Here is a 23,111-nt window from a genome sequence, read left to right on the forward strand (position 1 = left end):
GACTGGCTGTTGTCAGGGTTGTTAAGTATGATATACATAGAAAGCAGGTTTACCTCAGGCAGTAGAGACCACCAGTTCTTCCTTAAAATATGGTAATAGACTGTTGTGTTCTTCATTTATATCATTTCCTCCCATTTTGGTCTTAGAAAGTATTTTTACATTTGTTTAACCAAATTAATTTACAAATCTCTTTTTTTTTATAAAAAAGGGAAGTATTTCTAATGAAATTTATTATATATATTTTTCTGTATACTAATTATTTAGCATTGTCTCAACAGAAATCATTTGGCAATCTCTCAAAAAGACATGAGTTAAAACAGCAATTACAGTGTAAAAATTTTACCTGGTACCTAAGCAATGTTTTCCCTGAAGCATATGTACCAGATTTGAATCCTACGTTACATGGATTTGTGAGTATTTATTTATGCATATATTTTGTTGTTTTGTATATAGAAGGTACAGAGAGAGGGGGGGGGGGACGGACAGACAGAGACGTCAGACAGAGGAAGACGACAGATAGAGGGAGAGAGGGAGAATATCTGTAGCTCAGTGTTGAACTGTGGAGTTCTTGATATTCTCTGATCTTGTTGTTTTCTTGCAGACATTTCATTCCTCAACTGAGTAACATCAGTGGGAATGTAACCTCATCACTCCCTTGCACTGATGATAGTTAATGAAATGTCTACAAGCAAACAACTCACAGAGCACCAAGAATTTGACAGTTCAACCCTGAGCTAAAGATACTCTGTTGGGGAGGAGGGAGGGAGGGAGGGAGGGAGAGAGAGAAAGAGAGAGAGAGAGAGACCGAGACCGAGACCGAGACCTATATCCATATATATGCATATGTGTGTATACATATATACACATATATATACCCACACATGTATGTGTACACACACATACACATACACATCCATACATACATGTTTTAACAAGTTTTCAGGGAGTACCTATATTTGCCTCTCCTTGGATAAACTTAGTCATGTAGCTTCCTCACAGCAGCTGGCCACCTTCAAAGTGATTCACTCTGGATATGGAAGAATTCGCCCACAGAGCTCATGCTGGATTCTTCACTTCTCACAACCCTTTCATAATCTTCACAGAAGTGCCTCTTGATTGTGCCACTGGATGCTAGAATTGTGCACAAACTGATCGTGTAACTGGGAAGCACAGGTAGTTTGCAGATAATATTAACATCTAGCCCAGGGGTCTTCAGACTTGGCCCTTTTATGACTTGTGGACTTCAACTCCCAGAATTCCTCAGCCAGGCACGCGGGCTGAAGAATTCTGGGAGTTGAAGTCCACAAGTCATAAAAGGGCCAAGTTTGAAGATCTCTGATCTAGCAGCATTATCGAGAAGATTCTCCACCAAGATTGTGAAACAACTGTATGGCTCAAACTCACTCCCAATGGCTGCATGTCGCAGAGCTATGCGTGGGCTATAGGCAGCACCAGCCATGTAGAATATAAAAAACTAACATGAACCATGTGGCGCAAGTGAGAAGACTCTCTTAGTCATTGGTTGAGCAAATTGTTCCATGAGTGACAATTATTTGCTGTGCAGAAACCATACAGAGCCTTGTGACTGAGCCGAGACGCAAGAAGAAGAAAAAGCAAACACGGGTACATTATGCAAATATTTTCTATGGTAGGAAGAGGAAGAAAGTTTTCATGGGAAGAAAAGGATGATTATAGGTTCTGAAATCCAATTTCCATACATTCAGGATTTTGTTATTTGTACTTTTACTCTGAAACGTACCACCCACAGATAAAGGTGGTATTGTATTGTAGTTAAGCATAGACATATGATTCTATTTCGACTTTCTATTTAGCTAAAGAACATTGGAAGAAGAGATTGTTTGGATGTTGGAGAAAATAATTTAGGCGGAAAGCCGCTGATTATGTACAGTTGTCATGGACTTGGAGGAAACCAGGTAAAATTACTTTATATATACGAAATGGCTATTCCAGTTCTCCCTTAATTCTTTGTCAGCAATCAAAAATTTTGAAATATATATATATGTATATGTGCACACGTATATGGTCCCGATAAGCATACAACTTAATGCTCTTCCTGTACTTTTCTGAATTTGTTACTCTCTGGTTACGACAAGATCTATAAAACAAGTATTTTCCAGTACTATTAATTTTCTTTTGAAACAGAACTACATGCTAGTATTGGTTTTCAGTGCTTTTTCAGGTCGGATGACTATTTGGTCCAGAAGATCTTTCAAGCTATCTGTTACCTAATGCCCTTAGACTCTTTTGGAGTTGATACAGAAAGGATTCCCTAAGGATAGGGAAATATTGTCAAATTAGTTTGCATGCTTAATTGGTATACAGTTAGGTTTTTACCTACATAATAGCATATTTGCATCCCTTACCAAGTCGCCATCTACATCTTAGTCTAATGTATTGCATTAACTCCAGGTCACATAGTTAGTTTCTGATTCAGTGTGAAGCAGAAAATTGCGTTAGTTGTGTTGCAGTACTTAACCATGGGTAAACCATTGTTTAGATGTGGTAATTAAATAACGCAATAAGGCTTTAAAAATGTTTAAAATAAGAACACATTTCAAGGAATTTTGTTTTAATGGCTCTTGATGAAAACCTAATACTGAAATATATGGGAAGCCCCCCTTTCTTTCTTGACTAGCAAAGAAGTCAAGGGAGTTTATTGCCTGGGGAGTTCTGAACATCCTTAGAAATTAAACACACCAGAAGAAATTAAAATGATAGGTGCAGTCTTTTATTGACTAGGAGATTGTGTGTTCCACCTGTCCAAACAATGGTAGCAAGAGATACATATATACACACCTACATACATATAAAGTGTTTGTTCGTTCGTTCGTTCATTCATTCATTTTCTGTAGCTGCTCATTTCAAACCAATTGACTCTCGGCGGTAAACTATATCACAATAATTAAAATTGTAAAAACACACCAAAAGTTACAAATTATACATAAAGGCAGCTTAACGTTACCTTCATAATTATGGAACAATTAACACTGCAACTGTAACAGGGCCACTAACACTTTCAGGACCTCAATCTCAGGCACATAGCTGGAAAAGACTAAAAGGAGGGGTGGGGGTGTCATCCTGAGCTCCAAAGGAAAAATGTTCCAAAGGGCAGGGGCTACTGCTGACAAGGCTCGCCTTCTGGTCCTCACCAGCTGACATTCCCTGGTTGATGGGACCCACAGCACCTCTAAACCGAATTAGACAGGTAGAAAATATTGAAAGAAGGCAGTCTCTAAGGTAGCTTGGTCTAATATAATATACTAGTTTTAGTTTAGTTTAGTTTATTTGAATTTATATCCCGCCCTTCTCCTTGCGGACTCAGGGCGGCTGACAATCAATTTAAAATACACCAAAAACAATTACAAAATTTAAAATTAGTTAAAAAGAAATATTTAAATGTTGTCTAATTAAAATATAATTAAAACCCCTCTAAAAAATTACCCTAGGCCAGTCCCGCTTGNGACTGGCTGTTGTCAGGGTTGTTAAGTATGATATACATAGAAAGCAGGTTTACCTCAGGCAGTAGAGACCACCAGTTCTTCCTTAAAATATGGTAATAGACTGTTGTGTTCTTCATTTATATCATTTCCTCCCATTTTGGTCTTAGAAAGTATTTTTACATTTGTTTAACCAAATTAATTTACAAATCTCTTTTTTTTTTATAAAAAAGGGAAGTATTTCTAATGAAATTTATTATATATATTTTTCTGTATACTAATTATTTAGCATTGTCTCAACAGAAATCATTTGGCAATCTCTCAAAAAGACATGAGTTAAAACAGCAATTACAGTGTAAAAATTTTACCTGGTACCTAAGCAATGTTTTCCCTGAAGCATATGTACCAGATTTGAATCCTACGTTACATGGATTTGTGAGTATTTATTTATGCATATATTTTGTTGTTTTGTATATAGAAGGTACAGAGAGAGAGGGGGGGGACGGACAGACAGAGACGTCAGACAGAGGAAGACGACAGATAGAGGGAGAGAGGGAGAATATCTGTAGCTCAGTGTTGAACTGTGGAGTTCTTGATATTCTCCGATCTTGTTGTTTTCTTGCAGACATTTCATTCCTCAACTGAGTAACATCAGTGGGAATGTAACCTCATCACTCCCTTGCACTGATGATAGTTAATGAAATGTCTACAAGCAAACAACTCACAGAGCACCAAGAATTTGACAGTTCAACCCTGAGCTAAAGATACTCTGTTGGGGAGGAGGGAGGGAGGGAGGGAGGGAGGGAGGGAGAGAGAGAAAGAGAGAGAGAGAGAGACCGAGACCGAGACCTATATCCATATATATGCATATGTGTGTATACATATATACACATATATATACCCACACATGTATGTGTACACACACATACACATACACATACACATCCATACATACATGTTTTAACAAGTTTTCAGGGAGTACCTATATTTGCCTCTCCTTGGATAAACTTAGTCATGTAGCTTCCTCACAGCAGCTGGCCACCTTCAAAGTGATTCACTCTGGATATGGAAGAATTCGCCCACAGAGCTCATGCTGGATTCTTCACTTCTCACAACCCTTTCATAATCTTCACAGAAGTGCCTCTTGATTGTGCCACTGGATGCTAGAATTGTGCACAAACTGATCGTGTAACTGGGAAGCACAGGTAGTTTGCAGATAATATTAACATCTAGCCCAGGGGTCTTCAGACTTGGCCCTTTTATGACTTGTGGACTTCAACTCCCAGAATTCCTCAGCCAGGCATGCTGGCTGAAGAATTCTGGGAGTTGAAGTCCACAAGTCATAAAAGGGCCAAGTTTGAAGATCTCTGATCTAGCAGCATTATCAAGAAGATTCTCCACCAAGATTGTGAAACAACTGTATGGCTCAAACTCACTCCCAATGGCTGCATGTCACAGAGCTATGCGTGGGCTATAGGCAGCACCAGCCATGTAGAATATAAAAAACTAACATGAACCATGTGGCGCAAGTGAGAAGACTCTCTTAGTCATTGGTTGAGCAAATTGTTCCATGAGTGATAATCATTTGCTGTGCAGAAACCATACAGAGCCTTGTGACTGAGCCGAGACGCAAGAAGAAGAAAAAGCAAACACGGGTACATTATGCAAATATTTTCTATGGTAGGAAGAGGAAGAAAGTTTTCATGGGAAGAAAAGGATGGTTATAGGTTCTGAAATCCAATTTCCATACATTCAGGATTTTGTTATTTGTACTTTTACTCTGAAACGTACCACCCACAGATAAAGGTGGTATTGTATTGTAGTTAAGCATAGACATATGATTCTATTTCGACTTTCTATTTAGCTAAAGAACATTGGAAGAAGAGATTGTTTGGATGTTGGAGAAAATAATTTAGGCGGAAAGCCGCTGATTATGTACAGTTGTCATGGACTTGGAGGAAACCAGGTAAAATTTACGAAATGGCTATTCCAGTTCTCCCTTAATTCTTTGTCAGCAATCCAAAATTTTGAAAAATATATATATGTATATGTGCATACGTATATGGTCCCGATAAGCATACAACTTAATGCTCTTCCTGTACTTTTCTGAATTTGTTACTCTCTGGTTACGACAAGATCTATAAAACAAGTATTTTCCAGTACTATTAATTTTCTTTTGAAACAGAACTACATGCTAGTATTGGTTTTCAGTGCTTTTTCAGGTCGGATGACTATTTGGTCCAGAAGATCTTTCAAGCTATCTGTTACCTAATGCCCTTAGACTCTTTTGGAGTTGATACAGAAAGGATTCCCTAAGGATAGGGAATTATTGTCAAATTAGTTTGCATGCTTAATTGGTATACAGTTAGGTTTTTACCTACATAATAGCATATTTGCATCCCTTACCAAGTCGCCATCTACATCTTAGTCTAATGTATTGCATTAACTCCAGGCCACATAATTAGTTTCTGATTCAGTGTGAAGCAGAAAATTGGGTTAGTTGTGTTGCAGTACTTAACCATGGGTAAACCATTGTTTAGATGTGGTAATTAAATAACGTAATAAGGCTTTAAAAATGTTTAAAATAAGAACACATTTCAAGGAATTTTGTTTTAATGGCTCTTGATGAAAACCTAATACTGAAATATATGGGAAGCCCCCCTTTCTTTCTTGACTAGCAAAGAAGTCAAGGGAGTTTATTGCCTGGGGAGTTCTGAACACCCTTAGAAATTAAACACACCAGAAGAAATTAAAATGATAGGTGCAATCTTTTATTGACTAGGAGATTGTGTGTTCCACCTGTCCAAACAATGGTAGCAAGAGATACACATGTACACGCCTACATACATATAAAGTGTTTGTTTGTTCGTTCGTTCATTCATTCAATTTCTGTAGCTGCTCATTTCAAACCAATTGACACTCGGCGGTAAACTATATCACAATAATTAAAATTGTAAAAACACACCAAAAGTTACAAATTATACATATAGGCAGCTTAAAGTTACCTTCATAATTATGAAACAATTAACACCGCAACTGTAACAGGGCCACTAACACTTTCAGGACCTCAATCTCAGGCACATAGCTGGAAAAGACTAAAAGGAGGGGTGGGGGTGTCATCCTGAGCTCCAAAGGAAAAATGTTCCAAAGGGCAGGGGCTACTGCTGACAAGGCTTCCCTCCTGGTCCTCACCAGCTGACATTCCCTGGTTGATGGGACCCAAAGCATCTCTAAACCGAATTAGACAGGTAGAAAGTATTGAAAGAAGGCAGTCTCTAAGGTAGCTTGGTCTAATATAATATACTACTCCCCTCAGCTGCCAAAATCAGGGCAGTTCCAGAGCAAATGCGTATCATCTAATAACCGTGGCTTAATAGCTTTGATTCTGATTTCTTTAAATTTCTTTTTGACCATGTTACACTAGTTCCTTTTGCGCTTCTGTCTCTGCTTCAGCTCGCTGGCCTTTGTCTATTCTGTCTTTCCTGATAACCTTGACTCTTCCTTCCCTGCTTTTTTCCTTTCCTCTAGAAGTTTTTGCTGTCAAGGAGAGAGCCACTGTGTGATTGAGCAACCAGGCCCGAGTCATCTGTCCTGTCATACTTAAAACCTCAGGCTGGGAGGTCAGAGAGCTCTTCCTTGTAGTAAAAACCACCTACTATTTTGAGTATTTTGCATTTCTAGATGGGTAAATGTCTAATGAGCATTCCTGGACACACAGCCAGCTTTGTTAAAAGCTGAAAAGCAGTGTAATATGTTAAAATGCATGTGTCAATACGCTGCACTAATGAAAGAAATGTTCCACTACTGGACCTCTGATGAGGATATTCCTTATTACACTATTAAAACATTTGCTAAATATCAAAGAAAAAAAAATACTCTTCTAGCTTTGCTATTGATCGATACTTTCAGCATGGTTTGGGCAAAACTAAGTCCTTTTTTCAGAATTCAGTAGCAGTAAGTAAATCTTGTATTTCCTTCTGAAATTGCTGGAGTTTATCATTTTAAAGGTTGTTAATTATAGAATCATTAGATATTCTACTGACTTTCAGGCTAACTCTGTTCTCTACAAATTAGTTTCTTGGGAATATGTCATAGATACATACATACTTCTCCATAGTTCTCTGCTTTGCATATCTTGAAGGAAATTATATTAACAGAATCTTTTTAATAGATGATGTCAGCTTTTCTCAACTGGGATTCCACAAGATTGAAAAATATTACCCCTTATATTTTTAAACACTACTGTATGCTCAGTTCTAGTGCTTACAGTGGTGCAATTTTTTTATATGCAGCAACTGAGCTGCCAGTCTGCCACTTTTTTGTTATAAAAGTTGTGAAACATGGATTATAGAAGTTAGAAGTGAATTGTATTTCGAAGGGAATTGTATTTTGGCAATCTTTATGCAAGGGTTCCCGGAGACCTGAAAATTATTCCAAGGGCTCCACCAGGGTAAAAAGATTGAGAAAGGCTGGATTATGTTTTATAGGCAGTTACCCTTTCTATTTATCATTACTGTTTTTGGATTTTGATTAACATTTCTTTAGTAATTACAGCAATGAATGGGTATCACTATTCTGATGACTGACATTTGTTTATACAGTATTTTGAGTACACTGCACACCATGAAATTAGACACAATATTCAGAAGGAGCTATGCCTACATAGTTCTCCAGGAGTAGTACAACTTCATGAGTGCGGTTTCAAAGGGAAGAACAGCAGGACCCCCGAAGAAGAGAAATGGGAGCTTCGAAAGGTATTTTTTCCCCCACAAAATAATATGTTTATTTAATGTAAAACTTTCCTCATAAAAATATTCTCGAGGTGGCTGCCCCAAAATGTAGAGATGATTTAAATGAGGATTAAACAGTACAGGCTTGCTTTAGTATGTCCCCTGCAATCAGACGCAACAGACTACAGAGATGGGCATTCTTTTTTTCCCTCAAGGTTCACATCCTCAACTTTCTCATTCTTGTAAGCAAAAACTCACAGAATATATATGCATCTCTTCTTCTTGCTTGCGTACTCCTCCTTCCGCCTCCAACCTTGTCCAAGCCAAGAATTCTACAGTTGGTCTACTCTTCAGCTGTTTCCCAAAAAAGCTAGGCAGCAGTGATGCCATGAAAGGTTGCTCACAGATTGCATGGAAGCTTCTGGGACTGTATGTGACAGTAGTTTGCCCAAATATGTCTTGAGTATTTCATAATGGCAACTGTTTTCATTGTCTTAAACCAGGGGTAGGCAACCTTGGCTCTTTTATGACTCGTGGACTTCAACTCCCAGAATTCCTGAGCCAGCCATGCTGAGGGGAAAGGGAGAGGTTCCAAGCTGAGCCAAGCTGGCTCAGGAATTCTGGGAGTTGAAGTCCACGAGTCATAAAAGAGCCAAGGTTGCCTACCCCTGTCTTAAACAAAACAGATACAATAAATACTATTTTCATTCTGAAATATGTGAAGTCTTCTTATCCTTATTTTTGGCAGGTTGTGACATACAGTATTTTAAATTCAAATTTTTAGATATCTTAGGTATAAATGTTTAAGTATTTGTAGGTATTCAGTAGCTCTCTAAAATTATAAGGCCACATTTTATTCCAAGTACATAGGCTGTTACCTACACTGAATTTCTAGGGCTCTAAATCACACGAATAAGCGTTAAATTGCTTTCAGTATTAGAGTCTGTGTGTGGGGAGTGTCTTTTAGTGAGTATTGACTCTTGACAACTGCCTGGACTAGTATCTGCAGTTTTCTTGGTAGCGTTTTCAGAAGTGGTTGTGATTTTTTTTGCTAGAGCAGAGAGAGATTGACTGGCCCTAGATCACCCAAATGTCTTTGTGCCTAAGACAGAACTAGAATTCACAGTCTCCTGGTTTCTAGCCTGTCACCTTAACCACTACACTAGACTGGCTCTCAGAGTCTGAGAGGCGTTGTCTTTGTCCATCCTGGTGGTCCTTCAGCACTCAAACAAGCACAAAGGCTACAAAACCTTGAGCAGAGAGAATCTGGGAAGCACATTACAGGTAGTCCTCAACTTACGGTCCCTGTTGGAAATGAATTTCCATTGCTAAGCAATGAAATAGTAAGCCTGACATCATGTGACTGCAATGCACTACGTAGTGACAATGGTCCCGGTTGCTGTCATAACTCCAGATGCCCAGGTCATTAAGCGGGAAGCGGAGGGATTCCTAGATGTGGAAGGGAGGTTGGAGGTGCCCTGGGGAATTTGGCGCAGGCTGCACATGAGTTGGGTGTCCGTGCAGTGTGATACTTGTTCAAGGAAGCCAGGGAGAGAGAGTGCATGTCTGCTAATCCATGGAGACTGTGGAAAGAATAGGGTGCAGCTCTGGGGCTTTTCGGTGTGCTGTGGCTCTGGGGCTGCAAGAAGCCCCTTAGCCAGAGCACAAGGCCGGCCCAGTCTGGATCAGCAGCACAAAGGGGCTTCTTGTCATCCTTGGAAGCTGTAGCTGCCCCAGTCCAGCCACAGTCGACCTGGTCACCCTGTGCTCTGAGGCCCCTGTTACCCCATGCACTACTACCCCAGCTGATATTTACTGTCTTCTTGCTCCTCCTTCCAATGAGGCATGACACTTCGTGAGGCCATCTTCCCCAGGTCACAGGAAGAAATTGCCATCCACAATCTGGGGAAGAAAGTCTTATGTGGCCAGCAGCAGGAGTGTGCTTAGTCAGCAGCCAGAGCAAGAAGTCCACAAATGTCAGCTGGGGGGGGGGGCAGGGGCTGTAGACTGTAGAGGGACCAAAAGAGCATAGATGGGGGAGTTGAAGCCCCCCCTGCAGTTGTAAGTGCAGGCGAGCTATCAAGGCCCTGAATTTTGATCACATGACTGCAGGGCAGTGCAACGGATGTAACTTTGGGGACCCGTTATAAGTTCCTTAGTTCAGTACCATTGTAACTTCCAAGAGTTGCTGAACTAATGGTCATAAGCCCAGGACTACCAGTATAGGAATGGCAATAAAGTTCAAATTTCTATTTAACTATTTAATTTCCCAAGACATTTACTTGATATAAGAGTGAATTGTGGTGAAAACCATACATGCTTCTTTAATCTCTTTAGAGAAAACAGATTAAAATTGATATGTTTTTATATTCTAGGACCAGTTGTTGTACAATGCAGCATTCAATATGTGCCTTACGGGAAACAGAGAACATCCAAGTATGGTATCATGTAATCCCTCAGACTTATTTCAGAAATGGATTTTTGCCCATAACAACTAGGTGCTCCTAGTGCTAATGAAACCAACAAATTAGAATTACAGTAGTTCTTCCAAGACTTAACCAATTTAACGTATGTTGAATCAACTGAATTATAAAATGTTTCTAAGGGTTTTTTTCCCCACTGGCATAAATCTGAAGAACATGTTAGTTTCTTAACTGTTAAATATGTTTACAGAATACTGGAAATTGCATTTTCAGTATACATTTTAATGAAATGTCTGTCTTCAAGATGTAATTTCTTATGTTTTGACGATCAATGTGTCTGTCATATATTTTTACATGGCAAAAGCCACACCGATCCTTTTTGTTAGTAACTAAACATAATTGTCAATGAAGGTTAAAATATTTTTATGTAGTAGTTAGTAAAGAGTGCCTGATAGAAGTTGTTTATAATTTTAAACTGTGATTATTTCCTTTTACTTTTCCTGTTCACTGCTTTAACTATTTAGCATGTCTATAATCTACAATCCATGATATACTGTATTTGTTTAAAACATCACTTCTGAAAGGATTAAGTTATTTTTCGAGTGTGAGAATGAAACAAGTTCTGAACTTCTCTGTTGCCATTTCACTGTGTCTTTGTTCACTATGTTTGTAAGGGTTAATTTCATCTCTTTAAGATTCTCAAACCGATTATAAAAGGCTTGCATTGCTGAAAAAAAGTGTCTGACATATCTTTTGAAATTATACACTACCAGTTTGATAATTATATTGAAATATATTCTTTTTGTATTATGTACAAATTAGGTTTCTGTATTTGTAGTTTCTATTCCTACCTCTTTAATTCTCTTGTCATATACTGAATCAAATACTAACTTTATATGATAAAGGGCTAATATAAGTCAAATAGTTTCTTTCATCAGAAGAATGGAGCACTTTTTATCTTATTTTATCTTATTTGAGCCGCACAATATACAGTTATTTCAACATGCAGGAAATTGTAGCTAAATTATAGCTAACATATACAGCTGCTCAATTGTTCTGCTATGTTGTTAGAGGCAAATTGCTGAGAAAAGGTATCATTCAAATGAGTTATACCAAAATTAAAAAAACACTTGTTTGTGAATATCAAAAGTGTACTGAAAAAAGGATAAACTTTAAGTTTGCCCCTATCCCAATTATAAAAGTGGGAATGTTCCTTAAGAAATGTTTTTCCCAAGAAATGCAGCTTTGTCTGCCATTCTTATTGTCCTAATAGTTGTTTAGGATGAGTCACAGATGCTCACTATGGACATAAAATTACCTGTAATCAGATTCATAGTTGGTCATTGCCAGCCTTGTGTTTGTGTGCAAGCAAATAATGTGTTTATATCTCAGCCAAAACACTGTTATATTTGCAGTTTAATTTTTTTAAAAAAAGTAACTATATTTTTAAATAGATAGATACGTGTATATTTCAACAAAAAGTGGCTATTACAACTCTACAAGTACAGTAAAGAAATTTACTGTTGAGATGTAGTTTGCAGAAATAAATTTTACAGTTTGCCAGATGTGTAAATGAGAGGACTATTTTTATTTAAAAGTGTGTTTTATGGTTTTCTATTTATATACTGTAACTTTCCTTCTTCTTTGTTGCAGTGTTTAAGTCAGAAAGTTAACTACTACTTTCTCTTCTTCCACATTTGAAATTCTAGATTTTTTTCAACCAAAACCATAAACTGAGGCTATCCTTAGCCTTCATAGTATTTCATTGTGGCGTTTTTAATCACAAGAACCAGCATAGGCTTATTCTTTCGCTCCTGCCTTCTGAGTGGTCTTGTATCTGTCTAAAAGTGAATTTAGTTCCAGGTTAGGGTGTTAATTCTTTTTTTTTGTTTTTTGTTTTGTATTCCTAACAATTTTCACTTCTGTGTAATATATTGTGCTTCTGTAGTTCTGTTTTATAATAATAAAAACAATTTGAATGTCAGCTAAATTTGGAATCATGGTTTCTTGTATTTGTGTCTTTAATCAGAACATCCCCAAATATAGCGCTCAAGGCATGTGAAAAGACAAAATCAAATGGCAAAACATTTAACTACTTGTCCTAGAAAAGGAGCAAGGAAGCTCCTGTGAATAGAATAGGACAGTGATGGCGAACCTTTTAGAGACCAAGTGCCCAAAAATTGGCTCCGCCCCTCATCCCCCACCCCCCCTGCCCACAGGGCCACTCACCACCTCCAGGGCCTGCTGCAGATCGCCCAGGCAGCCCAGTAGCACTATGGCGGTCACGCCCTCTGCCCGCGCCCTGCAGCATCAACTGTGCACGATGGGGTGTGAGGGCAGAATCTTGTCTATGCTGCCTGGCTGCCATGTCCTTGGCTGCACTGCTCCACGTGGGCCACGCTCAGGGGCAACTCACCCGCTGGTTGTGTGGCCCGGTTCCCGGTCTGCAGCCCAGAAATTGGAGACCCCTGTTCTTAAAATTATCCTGAACATGACACAGATATTTTTTAGCATCCAGAAACCAAAATGGACTGACTTTCTACATGGTCTGAACAAATGGGAAGTACGTTATTCTGTGTTCAATAAAGATTATTTCCTTTAATTCAAATAGAACAGTATATCTAATTCACTAAAGGAAACCTAGAACTCTTTTAGCAGTTGTATGTTCCTTTCATTTGCATAATTTTGAGAAAAGTCTATCAGACATGAGCTGATTAAATATTAAATATACCATTTTGTTCACTATAGTTTCTCATCCACAAACTTTTATTTTGGTTAGTACTGTTTCATATTCAATCAACTTGCAAGAAAAACACCGATTACAGTTTATAATTTATAAACTAGTTCTTGGAAGACAGCATCAAAGTTTTCAAATTATTCAGTATTAAGCAGCTGCTTAGCAAGATTACTGTTTACTTTTCTAAAAAGGAGAGTTATTCTAAATGTTTATTCAATTAATTAGCCAGCAGAGGATGCTGTTGCAGAATTATTTCCAGCAGTGTCTGTCCACGGCTTCTAATCTATGCATGTTGCATAATAAAATTCTGATTAGGATCTGATGTTTATACTGATGCAAAAACAGTTTTCCCCTTTTGTGAAATGGGCCCTAGTTATCTTTCTTGATGGAAATGTGGAACCACAGTTTGAACAAGACAAAGTGGAAAATAACTGGAATTTATTTTTGGAATACCCTAAGACCCTAAGTACTACAGTTTCTAGCCTCAATTTCCAAGGCATGTTTCTGGGATGCTTGAATGAAAGCACTCAAGCTTCCTGTTTCTAACATGGCTTCATAATAAAGCTCTCGGAGTCCTAAAATTGCAGGTGTAAAAAGGGGGTAAAAAGAATCAATAAAACAAATATAGTTTCTATCTACCTCTATGTCAAAAAGTTCTGCAGGGATAAAGCATCAGTCCTTTATTCCATTTCAATTATCTCCTTCCAGCTTCTTCTCCCCAAAGACGTTTGTGAAAGAAAAGAGGCAAGGAACCTTTTTTTAGTTTCTCTCAGGCAGTGCTGGAATATCTATTAGTTTAAGCAATGCCAAGTACCATTTTTTTTGTATCATCTTCAACAACTGAGGTAATGGGGAGTCTTTTGGAGCATGATGGTAGAAAATGAATAAGTGAATAATTTGGAGCGGGAAGGAAAGGAAGACGAGATGAGGGAAGAAGCAACTGCCGATAACTTCAAAGGGATGATTCGATTGAACAGAGTTTTGATTGCATCACGTTCATCAAAGATTCAAAAATCAAAGCAGGAAGCTGCTTCAAAACCATGAAGTTGGAGGTTCTGCGGCACTATGGCAATTTCCAAAGCACTTCAGAGGCATAGATTTAGGTGTAGCTAGGCATTTTCTGGCCAAGGAAGAAAATGTAGCGCAATAGATGGTGCCTGCAGACTCAGGAGGTTTAGAAGGAATTTCCTTATTTTGATTTGTCTCCTGTTGCAACCCGTTTAGTAGTTTGATTCTTCTTGAGGCAAAAGTAATCATGGACTGCTGAAGTTATCTATAGTCCTTTGATTTCAGCTTATTTCTGTCATCCATCACCTTGGATATTTTTTCTCACTTTGAGGAATGGATTTTAGAAAGAGTACCTTTTAGGTCATATAGTTTAATGTTTTCTTATTATAATCACATGCTTTTTAAAATTATCTCTAAGTCACAGTCTTCCTATATGGTAGGGAAACCGCTCCCTGATTATTCCAGCAGTTGACAATGAACTGTAAGTTTTAATATGACAGAATTTTTTTTAGCTGTATTTAGCTAATTGTAAAGAAGGGATTCATGCCACCCCACATTAAAGATAAGCAGGAGTCCCAAAATCAGAGATGGAAAGGAGCATTTGGACCGAGTCCAAATTCCTGTTCACTACAAGAATCCAAATGAAAGCATTCTAGACCAGTGGTTCTCAACCTTTTTAATGCCACGACCCCCAACCGGTCGTAAGTCGAGGACTAAACCGGTCGTAAGTAGAGGACTAAACCGGTCATAAGTCAAGGACTTTCCCTGCCTGGGAGCGCCACGCATGCGGGGTTCCGCCCCCTGCGCCGGCCGAGGCGTAGCTGGCAAGCGGCAGAGACGGAGCAGGCCGACCACCAGCTGGCCCAGCCCAAGGGAGGTAAGGCACCCGCCGGAAAAGGGGGAAAAAATGGCGGACAGCCTTGCTTCGCGACCCCCGTGAAATGGTCGATCGACCCCAAATGGGGTCGCGACCCATAGGTTGAGAACCACTGTTCTAGACAAATGGCTCTCTAGCCTTGGGTTAAACATTTTCAGCAATGGTTAATTGCCTCCATTGTTCAACTGATCCTAGTTAGAAAAGTTATTTTTCCCTTTTTGATTGCTTCCTGGAATTTAACTCTATTATTCCATGTCCTATCCCCTGGAGCAAAAGAGACCAGGTGTTTGAGATTGCCATCCAATCTTTCCTTGGCCCAGCAGCATGCACCGCAAACCGCAGGGACACATGTGTGATGACGGAATTACATCACCTTGCAAGTATTGACATTTGCCCGTCTTCCATTCCCTGCAGATGTCAAGGCTTCATGTGACTTTTCTGAAGGCAAAATATGCCCGCTTTTTTTCCATTTCTCTTCATAGCAGTTCGGAATTGCTCTAGGAGGGCATGAAATTATAGAATTAGATTACAAGAAAACTGATTTTGGGTGGACATCGGGAAACATTTCTGAATGGTTAAAAGCTAGTCAACAATGGAACAGAGTGGCTGAGGTTGATTGTGAACTTCTTTATTGGAGACGGTCATTTTTTAGGGAAGCTGTAGTAGCAGATGTCTGCACTGGGCAGTTTGGGACAGAGGAGAGGTACTCTTAAGGTCGCTTCCAATTCTTATCTTGTATGATTCTGTGATAGTTGTGACTTTCTTGCTAACAGTATGGCCTACTTGGCCACTGAGTTGTCCAACGAAGAATATCTTGTGTAGATGTATTTAAGAGTAAAATATTTACCAGAACCACAATAACTTATGTTGTACAGGTCAGGGATCCTGACTAGGCATGCTTGCAAATTTAAAACTAATTGGTAGACTATATGCCAGTGGTTCTCAACCTTTTTAATGCCGCGACCCCCAACCGGTCGTAAGTCGAGGACTAAACCGGTCGTAAGTCGAGGACTAAACCGGTCGTAAGTCGAGGACTACCCAACCGGTCGTAAGTCGAGGACTTTCCCTGCCCGGGAGCACCGCGCATGCGTGGTTCCGCCCCCTGCGCCGGCCGAGGCGTAGCTGGCAAGCGNCCCATAGGTTGAGAACCGCTGCTATATGCAGTCTAATAAAACAAAAATGCAACATCACACAATGCCCAACTACCTTTTCCCTTTCATGGTTTTACAGCTTTGCAAAGGAGGCTAACTCCAGTCAGGATAAAAACATTTTCTAGATTTCAAGGCTCTATATCTAGATGAACACTAGTTTTCCACACTCTCAAACACATTAATAATTTAAATTCAGATAAGGCTAATAACACCCTTCTAGTACAAAAGAGACATAGCTGATGTAACGTAGAAACCTGATTTACTTTGTTGCAAACAAATGGACAATAAATATATATATTGTACAATATATAATAAAAATACAGCATAGTACGAATGCCACTAAGAAAAAAAATAACCTAATTTTAAGACTTATAAATGCTTATTTTTAGTATATACATTGCAGAATAAGCCACAATAAATACATCAAATTACAGATCATTCATCATAAATACCAAAAATATAAATACAGAAGGAATACAGCATAAAATAAAGTTTGTAGCACAAGGTATAGTTTAGGAGGGTTTGCCACCCACACTAACCCTTTTGGTATCTGTGAAGTTGCAAATGATAATGCAAATTAAATCGACCTGTGGGAGTTGCACTATAACGTCAATTATAGCTTGTATGTACGTTCTGTGTTCATGTTTTAGTGTCATGCGATCCATGTCTTTGGGAAGGGGAGGAATTTTGGACAGTATAACTGTTAGAACCTTTGGCAGGAGGTGAAGCTCTGAAAATCATTCTGATCTGCTGTGAAATTTATTAATTGAAAACTACTAACTTTATTTTCGATTTTCAAGTAAGTTGCACCTCTGTCTTAAAACTTCAATTCTTTCTCTTTCCTGGAAAAACAAACAAACAAACCAGTTCTACAGGTAGCCCTCAGCAACCACAACTGGGCCCCGCAATTTGGTTATTAAACAAAGCAGACACTCATTGGAACTGCAACTAGCTTATGATCTTACTTCAGCTTTCCTTCGTTTTACAGACCTGCAAAGATCTTAAATATAAGGCCTGGTCACAAAATTACTTTTTTTAAAAAAAAAATCACCAATTGCTAAACAAGTCACTCGCTAAATGAGGACTACCTCTGTTAGATCCACAGTGCCATTGGACCTGCTACTGTCTTCCTTTATACTGAAAGCATTTCAAACGAGATGAATTCTATGTATCTGCCATGCATCTGAATTAAAAAGGTCCTAAAGCAAATAATCCGTATTAGGTTGCCAATAATAGATCAAGTTATTTTTATTACCAATATGATTTAGATGAACATTTTACTTAGCTAATATATATATACAGATAGTCCTTGGCTTACAACCGTTCATTTAGTGATCAGAGTTACAACGGCACTGAAACAAGTTATTTACTACCATTTTTTCACACTTAAAATCATTGCAGCATCTCCATGTCACATGATCAAAATTCGGATGCTTGGCAGTTAGTTCATATTAATGACGGTTGCAGTGTCCCAGGGTCATATGATCACTTTTTGTAACCTTCTGACAAGCCAAGTCAATGGGGAAGCCAGATTCATTTAACAACTGTGTTACGAACTTAACAGCTACAGTGATTCACTTAACTGTGGCAAGAAAAGTCATAAAATGGGGTAAAAGTCATTTAATTGCCTCACTTAGCAACAGAAATTTTGGGCTCAATTATGGTCGCAAGTTGAGGACTACTACAGTGATTCAGCATCAGCTGTCATTCTTGCAAAGTGCCTAGTTACATATATGGGTTAGTAGCACCCATTCTCCTAAGAATGCCTTCGTTTGAACAGCCAATGCCAAAAAAAAAAAATTGCAGAAGAGGAGCGGATTGACTTCACGATGGGGAACTCTGGCTCTTGAATGAAACTTTAAAAAAAAAACCCATCAATTATTATAAAAATTCCTGCAAAGAATGTAAAATACTTCACTTGCATTTTTGCAAGCTGCATGCCATGTACGTGGCTGTAGAGGCATGTGTGATTTAAGCTACTGAATTAAGATGTGGCTGAAATTACTCTGCACAGGTAAATTAATGTGGCAGTCCTGGGAAATAAATAGTCTGAAATAATAAAAGATTTAAATTGAAGTTCCTATGTTACTGTGACTTGTGGCTTTGAACAAGCAAAGTCTGTGTTGCCTAGGAACTTGCCTTTAGAGAAAAAGCTGAAAACACTTGATTAAACCTACGTGCGGAGAATGCTGGATTTGCAGGGAGAAAAAAGGTTTTTTTCAGAAAGAACTGCACAAAACCAAGCAAATAGAATGTTCAGTTTTAACCTCTTAAATTAAATCCACTGACCTTCTTTTCCAATTCTATGGTTTTCTTTGCCTGCTCAGAGCCAGGTAAATAGCTTTCACTGCAGGAGATGAAACATGGAAGGAGGAGGATTCAACTGGACCTGTTTTATTAGAACCATGCAGGATCTACCTGCATGTCTCCGTTTGAGACCCAAAGCTGGTTGATGATAATGATAATAGCAGCTTACAAGAAATGAGGCTGAAATTATACAACCTCCGATAGGAACATGAAGATATATTCTTGTTAAGACTTATGGAGAAGCATGGTGAACTAGCCATCCCTAAAAGAGCAGAGGCAACTGTGAAAAAGACTGAAAAACTGGAAAGTGCACTGGTTCTATGGAACCTCTCCAGATAAGGAGATGAGGGGAGATTGCCCACATGTGCTCCGGATGACTGCTCCTCATGAGGAGTCCACAGGACAGTTGTCTTCTATGGGTTTGAGTGCCAGGAAATGAAGGGAACAGCCATCATTCTCACAACTGTGGCAGAGCCTTTAAAAAGCTACTGGGTTCACTAAGCTTTCTGAAATTGCCTTATTACCTTAAGGCTATTAGAGCTTCAGTACGATAAGCTTGAAAAGCCACCTGGTGAGTTTATCTTCATTCCTAAACAAAAGAAAAATTAACTACAATCTTAAGAATTTGAAGAGCTAGAAATAAATGGCAAAAAGCTAAACAGGATTGACCCAAGAAAGTTATAAATGAGTTAAGGATCCAGATGAATTTAGAACGTTAAAACGTTTACCAAAAGCTTTAGAAATAATTATATAAATAAATAGACTTTCATGGGAAGAAAATGTTTTGGCTATCCTGTCATATGAGATTTTTGAGAATTTATGATGTCAAAAATAGAACACCTGTGGGGACTACAGATCCCAGACAGAAAAGCAAAAGGGGGGGAGGGTAACCTGTTGTGTTTTTTGTTAGCAAGGAGATTTACAAAACGACATAACACACCTCCATGAGACTTTTGAACAATGGGGTCAGAAATTAGCAGATACAATATCAGCAATTGTATCTGATTCTATGAATATACTATATCAAAAAGTTATCAATGAAGAAATGATGGACTGGAACAAATTTTCCCTAATGTAGAAATATCAGAACCAGAAATATTAGATAATTTTAGAAGTGGGGATTATAAGACAGAAAAGATAGCTAAAGCAAAAATACAAAAGATGAGCCAAGAAAGTGGTCCAGATGTTTACTGGATATAGGAAAGAAGGATATTAAAGCTTTGAAAATTAAAGTAGAAACACAGTTGATAAATCAAGAGAACAATCTTGATAATGACTTTTTATTAGATTTACAAAATGTTTGTTAAAGTCTTCAAGAAGTCTCTTGGCTGGAGAAAAGAAAAATGGTATGAAATCAAATCCTATGTAAACCTCTGAATGAATTAAACATCAAGACTGTTAGAAGCAAAAGGAAGGAATATAAAGTTGGTTTGTTTGACCAAGGTTAAAATGAGACATTTTTATAAAACTCTGCTAACTTTACAGACTTTTTGCTGACACTAAGACTGAAAAATTGATGATCTAGGATTTGCATATGGAAGCATTATGGGAAGAAGAGAATTTGTAATTTTTAGGGGTTGAAGATTGTTTAAGATTGTTTATGCTTGCGATAAAAATCAGAAATCATTTAATTTCCTTTTTCATTATCTTACTTCTTTTTCTTTTTTTGCACTTTTTATTCTATCTCTCACTGAGTTTAGTTTCTATTTGCTTTCACTATTGTAATTAAAATTTTCCATACCTTTTATTTTATTCAATTTTATTTTATTTTATTCAATTATTATCTGACACCAGCCTTGTGCTATATATAAAGCTTTATGGATATATATAAAAAAACAAAAAACAGGCTCTCTTAAGTCACACTTGACTCTTGGTAATTACATGGGGCACCTCCAGCAGTTTACGTGACAACAAATTGAAAATATTTTGCCGCTTTCTTGAAACTTCATTTGTCTTATTTCCACAGATGGCAATGTAAGTTTGGGACTGCTTGGAAAGATCTTAGAAAAATGTAAATGTTTGCTCAAAGATGGCAGCAGGAACAAAGGCTTTTCTCAAAAGCCCCTTGTGGACACATCTGTATTTGGCACCTTGCACTTTCTGCTTGATATTTATATTTTAACCCTGGTGGTGCAGTGATTAGAATGCAGTACTGCAGACCAACTCTGCCCTCTGCCAGGAGTTTGATCCTGATCAGCCCAAGGTTGACTCAGCCTTCCATCCTTCCAAGGTTGGTAAAAAGAGGACACAGATTTTGGGGGGGCAATACGTTGACTCTATAAATTGCTTAGAGAGTGCTGTAAAGCACTATGGGATGGCATATAAGTCTAAGTGCTATTGCTATATTCCGCCTTTATTATTTTTACAATTAACTCAAGGCAGCGAACATATCCAACACACCTTCCTCCTCTTATTTTCCCAACGACAACCCTTCGAGGTGGGTTGGGCTGAGAGAAAGTGACTAGGTTAAAGTCATCCATTTGGCTTTCATATCTAAGGCAGAACTTGAAATCATCACAGTCTCCTGCTTTCTAACCCGAGGCCTTAACCATTAGACCAAACTGATTCTATACAACATTATAACCTCAAGGGCAACCTCCCTCAATCTAGTATTCTCTAGACTGAGTAGATCACTTATTTTTTTCCCCACACAGTGTGGTCCAATCTGAAAAACAGGAACTTTTTTAGGCTGGAAGTTTAAGAGCATACGGCAAGCAACTCACAAAAGTAACTGCCATGGGTGGGTTTGATTAGACACATCAAACCTGTTTATCAAAAAGCAAAGTTTTCCAGAGAACTCTTACATCATCCATGAAACACAAAGACATTTTTGTAAAAAATATGAAGTCAGGCACAGGTGCTATACAATCTTGCTATCTGTGCATTTAACAATTATTTCATTGCAGGGAAAATAAAAAAAGTTACCAAGGAAAGTATTTGGGGGTACAGTGGATCCTGTGTATATCATGTTGCCTGACTCTGGTCTAATTCTTTATATAGGTAATGGACATGTACCAATGTAACTCTGTGAAGCTATATTGTTTAGCTTCATGAAATATGGGTGTTGGCAGTAATCATGCGAGAAACCACTAGCAAAGTTTGTGTACCATCAGACTTTGCCTTACAACTGTTCGGATTACAAATAAGGTTGTAGTTTCTTTACATCACATTAAGCAGCTAATGTTTCCTTTGGAAATTAACAGTGGATAAAGTCACAGTGATGAAATACACCCAAAATGGGTTTATCCCCATAATAGAAATAGTGGGACTTCCCAAACAGGCAGAGTTTGCTTGTGTGATTCCAGATGAACTGAGTCAGTTTCAGCCACAAAGAACAATTTGCATACGGTTCCTTTTCATTTTGAGGCCTGCTGGCAGATGGATGACTGTGAGGAAAATCAAATCCATCCCCAGTTTTCACACTTACACTTCACCCATTTGTAAATGGGCCTGATGTGGAAGGGTCCTGGGTCCTACTGGATCAGAGTTCAGAAAATATTGATCATTTATTATGGTAGTAAAGTCATTGTATTCTATGCCTAGTTACTAAAAACAAAGCCACCAATAGTATTTATAACTACTGCAACCCACCTCTGATGTTTTATAGATCTTATGCTTGGGAGGTAAGCAAAGTTTACCCCAAACTAATCATTTATCCAACTCACTCTCTTATATCCCAGTGACTTAAAAATCTATGCATTTTCTCATTTAAACAAATATAAACAATTGGCAGATGATATAGGGCGTGAGAACTGACTCAACTTTGACTCTGATCCTGTTGAATAAACATGACAAGATAGTATACAGTGAGGCTTCTCAGACTGTGGATTATGATCTACTGAGTGGCCATAAGCAAATCAAGGGGTTACACATTTTGCAGACTTAAGCGTGAAGAGGTGGGTCACTGCTAAAACCTGGGGCCACTCTGACTGGCCTTGCCCAGACAATGTGGAAGTGTATCTGGTAGGATTCTGGCACAATTTTGTAGGGATCTTATCCTGGAGAACTATCTGATGAAAAGAAAAAACACCTGAGGCTGGATCGCTGGTGGGGTGGGAGAAGGACTGGAGCATGGTCTTGTAGGGGTCCCAAACAGTCTTGCAGCATTAAGTGGGTGACGAAGGCATGCTTTTTGCTGGAACATTTCCAGCTTTTGGTGTGGAAGGCCTGAATTGGGAGAATTAATTGGAAAACTAGTACATTCTAGTACGCTTTATTTTTGAATCATAATCATCTGGTTTGGGTGCCATCATGATATCTAGGTGAGATTTAACTAGTTAGGACAGGGCTTTCAGTTGTCATCCTTCTGACTTGTAAGCCTTATTCCATGAAGTAATTTACAATGATGTGGAATTAGCTGAGTACAAAAAAGGCGTATTGCCAGCACCAGCGATGTGTTCCAACTACCTTCTTGACAAGC

General features: G+C 38.5%; 1 protein-coding gene across 1 annotated transcript in view; it reads left to right on the forward strand.

Annotated features, from left to right (window-relative positions):
* GALNT3 (polypeptide N-acetylgalactosaminyltransferase 3) overlaps nucleotides 1-12,569 on the forward strand; it is a 39,331-nt gene extending 26,762 nt beyond the window's left edge. Inside the window, exons 9-12 of the mRNA XM_015823636.1 lie at nucleotides 279-410; nucleotides 1,833-1,934; nucleotides 8,060-8,212; nucleotides 10,564-12,569. Coding sequence (XP_015679122.1) covers nucleotides 279-410; nucleotides 1,833-1,934; nucleotides 8,060-8,212; nucleotides 10,564-10,686 — 510 coding nt within the window. The 3' untranslated portion in view covers nucleotides 10,687-12,569. The remainder of the gene's footprint in view (nucleotides 1-278; nucleotides 411-1,832; nucleotides 1,935-8,059; nucleotides 8,213-10,563) is intronic.
* Nucleotides 12,570-23,111: the final 10,542 nt, after the last annotated feature.

The sequence above is a fragment of the Protobothrops mucrosquamatus genome, unplaced genomic scaffold, assembly GCF_001527695.2.
Source record: "Protobothrops mucrosquamatus isolate PMUCROS unplaced genomic scaffold, P.Mucros_1.0 scaffold1933, whole genome shotgun sequence".
In the NCBI taxonomy this organism is placed as follows: Eukaryota; Metazoa; Chordata; class Lepidosauria; order Squamata; family Viperidae; genus Protobothrops; species Protobothrops mucrosquamatus.